This window comes from Manacus vitellinus, unplaced genomic scaffold (assembly GCF_001715985.3).
Source record: "Manacus vitellinus isolate BGI_N305 unplaced genomic scaffold, ASM171598v3 scaffold_64_pilon, whole genome shotgun sequence".
NCBI classification, from domain to species: Eukaryota; Metazoa; Chordata; class Aves; order Passeriformes; family Pipridae; genus Manacus; species Manacus vitellinus.
The window spans coordinates 3,012,196-3,018,434 of record NW_021940718.1 but is presented as its reverse complement, the minus strand read 5'-3'; the positions used below and the strand labels follow the sequence as shown (position 1 = coordinate 3,018,434).

The 6,239-nt window shown below is 50.2% G+C and overlaps 1 protein-coding gene across 1 annotated transcript in view; it reads left to right on the top strand.

The window, feature by feature from the left end:
• Positions 1-178: 178 nt before the first annotated feature.
• LOC108642191 (methyl-CpG-binding domain protein 3) overlaps positions 179-6,239 on the top strand; it is an 11,185-nt gene continuing 5,124 nt past the window's right edge. Inside the window, exons 1-4 of the mRNA XM_029963904.1 lie at positions 179-290; positions 1,069-1,117; positions 3,690-3,746; positions 5,751-5,910. Of these exons, the coding sequence (XP_029819764.1) occupies positions 179-290; positions 1,069-1,117; positions 3,690-3,746; positions 5,751-5,910 (378 nt within the window). The remainder of the gene's footprint in view (positions 291-1,068; positions 1,118-3,689; positions 3,747-5,750; positions 5,911-6,239) is intronic.

Here is a 6,239-nt window from a genome sequence, read left to right as displayed (position 1 = left end):
TCCCCGCAAACCGCGCTGGGGTTTTGTGTGTTCTCAAATGAATTAAGGTGCTTGCGAGCAGCCGGGGTGTCGTTTCTCGCTCTCTCTGTTGCTTTCTGGGTGCATTTAGAGATTTTTGGGGGGGTCGGAGGGAGCCTCGCCTGCCCGCGCCGGCGGGGGAGCCCCGGGCAGGCTCGGGATGCGCCTTCCCGGGAGCGCGGCTGTGGGGGAGCACATGGCCCGCGAGCTGGAGGTTCGCTATTTATATCGTCCCCGGATGGCTTCTGTGGCTCATATGGCCGTAGGTGGCCGTATGGATCCTCCCCGCACCCACGAGGGCTGAGCTGCGGAACTCGGGTCCTTCGGGAGCTGGGGAGAGCAGGGGAGTTGTCCCTGCGTCCTCACTTGGCCCTGCTGGTCGGGAAAATACAGACCATCAAACTTAACCCATCTGTCATGGAATCATCCCCGAGTGGTTTGGGTTGGGAGCGACCTTAGAGCCCATCCAGTCCCACCCCCTGCCGTGGGCAGGGGCACCTTCCACTAGCCCAGGTTGCCCCAGGTCTCATCCGACGTGGCCTTGGACACTTCCAGGGATGGGGCAGCCACAGCCTTAGGTTTTGCTCTTAGAATCAGGTTGGGAGAAGAGCAGTGAGTGAACCAGAAAATACCATCCTTGAGAGCAGAAACCAACTCTGCTTGGAGGGTGAGGGGAGGATGAGACCACCAGCAGCGGCTGAAAACTTCAAAAGTCCCATTTTTTCCCCAGAACTTACTTGTGAAGTTACAGTATGGGAGCTGAACTTCAAAAAAAAGGGAGAGAGAGGATAAGCAGCATGTTTTTATTCCCAAATTATAGTGGGTTGTCCCTTTATATCAATTTGGACAGAGATCAAAGGTAGAACAGGGCTTCGTTCCACTAATTTTTGGTTACTGTTGCATTTTGCGTTACCTCAGAGTGGCAAATACAGGTGTGGTGTTTCTTTAATACCTCTGCTAGTTCTGCCTGTTGCTTACCTGGGTGATTTTTCTGTCCAGCTCCTCTGGATGTACAGATGCAGTGAGGGCTTGTCGAAAATTCCCCGTGAGATGTGTGTGTGAGCCAGTCTCTGGCTGGAAATCAAACCTTCCTCAAGGTGTAAGTACCTGGGCAGGTTTTAAAACCAATCCTCAAACCTCAGGTTTAGGAAGGTTTCTGGCTGATGTGATGGGGCTTGTGGGCCAGATTTGGAGCAAGCAGGAAAGGTGCTGGGATGCAGGATTTCAGAAAGGGAAGTATATCAGGGATTTTGTGAAAGTGGCAGGTTGTCTTTGAGGGAGTTTTGGCTACAAAAGCTCTCTTTGGAGTCAGGGTTCTCACCCAGGGAAAGGAGAATTTAGTGCTGCTTCGTGGGGCTTTTCTTCAGAGTATTTTTCTCCAGAAAGATTGAGGACCAAGTGTCAGAAATTTGGGATCTCTACTTGTCTCTGCTTCAAGCTGTTGAAATTGCTGTGCTGGGAAACTTCACAGATCTCTTGTGTGAAACTTAAGTTAGTTGAGAATTTCTTAATTTGCAGCACTAATGTAAAAAGTTGGAAGAAAACATTTTTAACACTCCCCCGAGGATGTTTTGATCAATATACTTTCCCCCCCCCCAAAAAAAAAAAACCATAGAGGAGAATCCTTCTCCTGAGTTTGTGCTTTGCTTTTCCTCTGTTCTGGTTTGCCCACAGGGAAGCTCTAATGAATTCTCTCATGAGAGGGGATCTGCCTCAAGTTGCACCGGGGGAGGTTCAGATTAGGTATTAGGGAATTTATTTTCATGGAGGGGGTTCTCAAGCACTGGAAGAGGCTGCCCAGGGCAGTGGCAGAGTCACCGTGCCTGGAAGTGTTCATAAAACATGTGGTTGTGGCACTTGGAGACGTGGGGCAGTGATGGTGGCAGTGCTGGGTTGATGATTGCACTCAATCTTAAAGGTCTTTTCCATCCTTTACAATTCCATGATTCCATGATGCTGCAGTTGAGCCTTATAAGAACATCTGCTTCTGTCTGTGCTCGGTCCTGAGTTATGGTGTTACCACTCGGGCTCTTGTGCAGGGGTGTGGTGCTTCTGGAGGTTTGGAAGGTTTTGTGTGTGCAAGTTCTTCGTTTTGGGGTTTTTTGGCGTGGTTGGAGCCCAAGCTGCTGAACAAAGACACCCCATTGCCCTGCAGGGCAGGGAGCACCATCCCCTCCACGCTGGTGCTTGGAACAGCCCTGGTGGGAAGGGACAGGTCGGGTCCCCAAGGCTGGATGTGAAGGAGTGGGGTGGGTTATGGCAGCTGGAGGAGTCACCCAGCTTGGTCTGGCTTGTTCCCATCAGTGTTTCTGTGTCTGTGCCAGCCCAGCCCATCCCAGCAGAACCCAGCTGGAGTGTGGGACTGCCAGGGCAGGGCTGGGTGTCGATGCTCCATCCCGGGATAACGCGGTGATGCTGTAGGAGGGATGCTGGCAGTGCCAGGGTGGGCAGTGTCCCGGGATCCCCATCTCCCTGGGAGCAGAGTCAGGGGTCCTGCAGCCCCCCAAGGGCCCCCAGCGCCGGGCTTGACCTGGAGCAGGGCTGGGGGGAGAAGTGAGAGGAGGGAGCACACGGAAAAGGAGAAGGAAAATCACTTTGTGTTCTCCCCATCGCCCCCCCAGCGAGTAAAAGAGGCTCTGGGTGTGTGCTCTCCATCACCCGTTTCCCCGGGTTATTCCTGTCTCCATTTCTTCCCAAGGCAGGCGGCGGCTGGGCTGGCTCAGGGTTTGGTTGTTTTTTTTTTTGCCTTTTGTCCCTGGCTTCCCAAGTTGTGCAGATCCTGTGCGGGCTAAATGGGAGAGCGGAGGGGAGGAGACTCGTGCGAGGAGGGAGGAGGGGAGAGGGCCTGGGCTGGCAGCCGCGCTCTCCTTAAGGATATAAGGCAGGAAACAAAGGGCGAGCTGCACATGGAGAGCGGGGGCACCTGGCAGGCCTGGCCCTTCAATAGCCTGCCCCGAAGGCGGCTTAATCCACACGGAAAAGTCTGGGAATGAGGGGTGGGGGTGGCTCGGGCTGGTCCCGGTGCCCAGGTCAGTGTTGTCGGGAGCCAGGGGCAGATAAAGCCTCGGAGCTGTTGATGGACGAGCATGTAAAATCCTTTGCAACTTTGCTTGCCCTTGCCTTTCAGCCTTGGGGGAGTGTGACAGACCCCAATTTGGGACCCCGGGATCAGTTTGGCCTCGCAGCTTCGGTGCCTGCAGGGTTTGTTGCTGAGAGAGTTTGGGTTTTGCAGCTTTGTACCAAAATGTCTCCTTCCTGGGCCTCTTTAAAGTCTTTGTGTCTCCAAGCCAGGAGTGCAGGGCAAAGCCTTTGCTCTGGGGTGGAAGGAGGTAAATTCTGTGTTCTGTGACATTTAAAGGGCACAGAGGCACTTCAGCAGTGCTCAGAGTCGTGAAATGCTGGGGGGCAGTTTCTGTGTGTTGTGAGCAGCAGGCAGTGCTGCTGCTCAAGTTTGGGGTTGTTTGGGCTTCCCCCCACACTTTGAGCCTCTCAGGTCCCCCCAGTGTCCTGCATGCCCCTGCCAGAGGGTCTCCAAGCACCCCAGCCCCTCCTTTCTGTGCTCAGTCACCTTTGAGGTGTAGCTTTGCCCCTGATGTCCCGGAGCAGCTTGGGATGATCCTGCCTTTTGCGAGACCTAATCCCAATAAAAGTTTTTCTTCTGACTGTTTCAGTGCTTTTCCTTTGGGCCAAGCTTCCCCAGGAAGAGACAGGACTCTCAGTCATTTCAGGTGGGTTTTCTGAGACGTTTGTGGACTTTGAGCAGCTTTTCAGTTCCATTGCAAAATGAACACAGCAAAACCACACGAACCCAAAGGGCTCTGTTTGTTTAAAATCCTGTCTCTGAGTGTATCTGTTTGTTCTGAAAGTTACTCTGCACTTTAGTCCATTATTTTTAAAATGACAAAGACACTAAACCCTAAATTGGAGCAGCAGATCTTGGAAGAGGAAGCAATGCCATGTTCTTCATACAGGAGGAGTTTCTCTTCCTGGCTTCACCCACAGCTCTGCCCTAAAGCTGTTGGAGTTGGTTATTCCTCTCTCTGGGTCGAGGCAAAAAACTCCCTTTATGGTCCTAAAAAGTGATTTACAAACTTGGGGCTGGACTCAGGCTCTGTTCCTGGGTGCTTATCCTGCTCTGTGTTGTCTTCTGGCCAGAGTGTCAGTGCAGCTCCACAGTTATTCCAGCTGAGGAATAACCAGTGATGGAGTGTTTGCTCCCCCTCTCCCTGCCCTCCAAAGATGGATTATTTTCCCCAGCTGGCTCATTTGCATGAACACTTTGGTGTTTGAGCAGTGGTGGTGGCGGCAAGGAGGAGATCCAGGCAGGATAAGCAGCTTGGGAGCAATCAGAGCCAGGAGCTTCTTAAGCAGATGCTGTGTGGCATGACCACAATCTTTAAGTTTTAACTCCTTTGAGGGGCTATTTCAGTTTTAGTAGAATTCCTTTTAACCTTGCCTCAGTTTTTTTGGAGAGCTTTTAATCCTTTGGCTGTGTTTTTGTTTATTTTAATTTATTTGTTTTGTGTACAGTCTGACTTGCACTAATTCCTTTGCCACTGTCCCATGCTAGAAGTTCTCTTCTTATGCTGTTTTTCCCCTAATAAAAGCTTCAGGGCAGCAGATAATATGTGAAAATAGACTTTTCCTTTGATCTTTTGTTGTTGTTGTTGTTGTTGTTGTTGTTGAGAAGACCCTGGCGAGGTTTTCAGTATCTCACCAGCAGGAGGTAAGGTGGTAACTGGCATTTTTGATCTTAAAATGCCTTTTACTCTGTTAAGCTGTTATAATATAATGGATTTACGTGGAATGAGCTTCTCCTAGATGGGTGCTAGGATTGGATATGCAAGTTGAAAGGTGGAGAAATCCAGAATGAGAGAAATTAGGGAATGAAGAGGAGTTTTTATGCTGCTCAGTGAAGTGAAGAATACTTTGTCCTTATTATCTGTAGAGTTCTACACTGCAGCCATAACATACTGACTTATTTAGCTTTATGCATTAAAAAAAAGAGTTTATAATGTTATATTATTAAAAAAAAACCCAAACCCCAGAACCCCAGCAAAGTGTTTGTCTCCAGGATGAGTCTTTCACGGGAACCCAGGTATTTAAAAGGAATCTCTCTCTTCCTTTTGGCAATAATGGAAAATTTTCCAAAGTTTTGACCTTTATCTTTGCACCACTTAAGCTTTGTAATTCGTTGTTCTGCAGCTTGTCAGCAGCTACCTTCTGGTTTTTCCCCCTGCTTCTGGGCAATCCTGAAGTGTTCAGGATGCAACCAGAGCATTGTGTTTAAACCTGAATGTGCTGCTCAGGGGGGAGGGAGAGGAGATGAGGAGACATTTGTGGTGCTGGTCAAATGGAACATTCCTGGGAGAAGAAATTATGCTTGAAAATGGGCATTTATTATCTGAGACAACTGAGTGAGAAGTTCTTCTGTAATGAGATCACCCACGTTGGTTATTGTGTGAATTGTGCCACATTCATTGACAGGATCTGAACCTTCCTCTTAATATATAAAAACATTGTACCATGGTCTGCACTTAATTTGCCTCTTCCAGATGAAAAGCAGGTAATATGACAGCAGAAATATCCATTTAGAGTTCCACGTGAGCTTCGTCCTTGGAAAATCAGCGCCCGTTTTTCGGGAGGGAAATAGGAATTGCCTCTGCTGAGCTGTGGGGAGTGCTGGGGTTGGAATCCAGAGGGTTTACATGTCTCTCCTGTGTTTTTTGCAGCCCCAGTGGGAAGAAGTTCCGCAGCAAGCCGCAGCTGGCCCGGTACCTGGGCAGCTCCATGGACCTGGGCACCTTCGACTTCCGCACGGGAAAGATGCTGATGAACAAGATGAACAAGAACAGGCAGAGGATGCGCTATGACTGCTCCAACCAGGCCAAGGTGAGAGCAGGTGCAGTGGCACTCCCCCTCCCTGCCTCTTGGTGTGCTGCCAGAGCAGTGGCTGGGATATTTCAGGGGCTGGGGTAGAGTGAAAATGAAGCGTTTCGTGATCCAAGTGTGGAGTTGGAGTTGGGTGAGAACATCTCTGTTATGGGGGGTGGGATAAAAGCAACTCCCTGCTGCTCCCAGGGGGCTGGTGCCATGAGGAATGTTGTGGAACTACTCAATATTTGTGCAGAAGAGCACATTTGTCATCTTCATCTCTTCCCAGTGTCAAAAAAGACATGGACCTGTTGAAGTGAGTCCAGAGGAGGCCACAGAGATGCTCC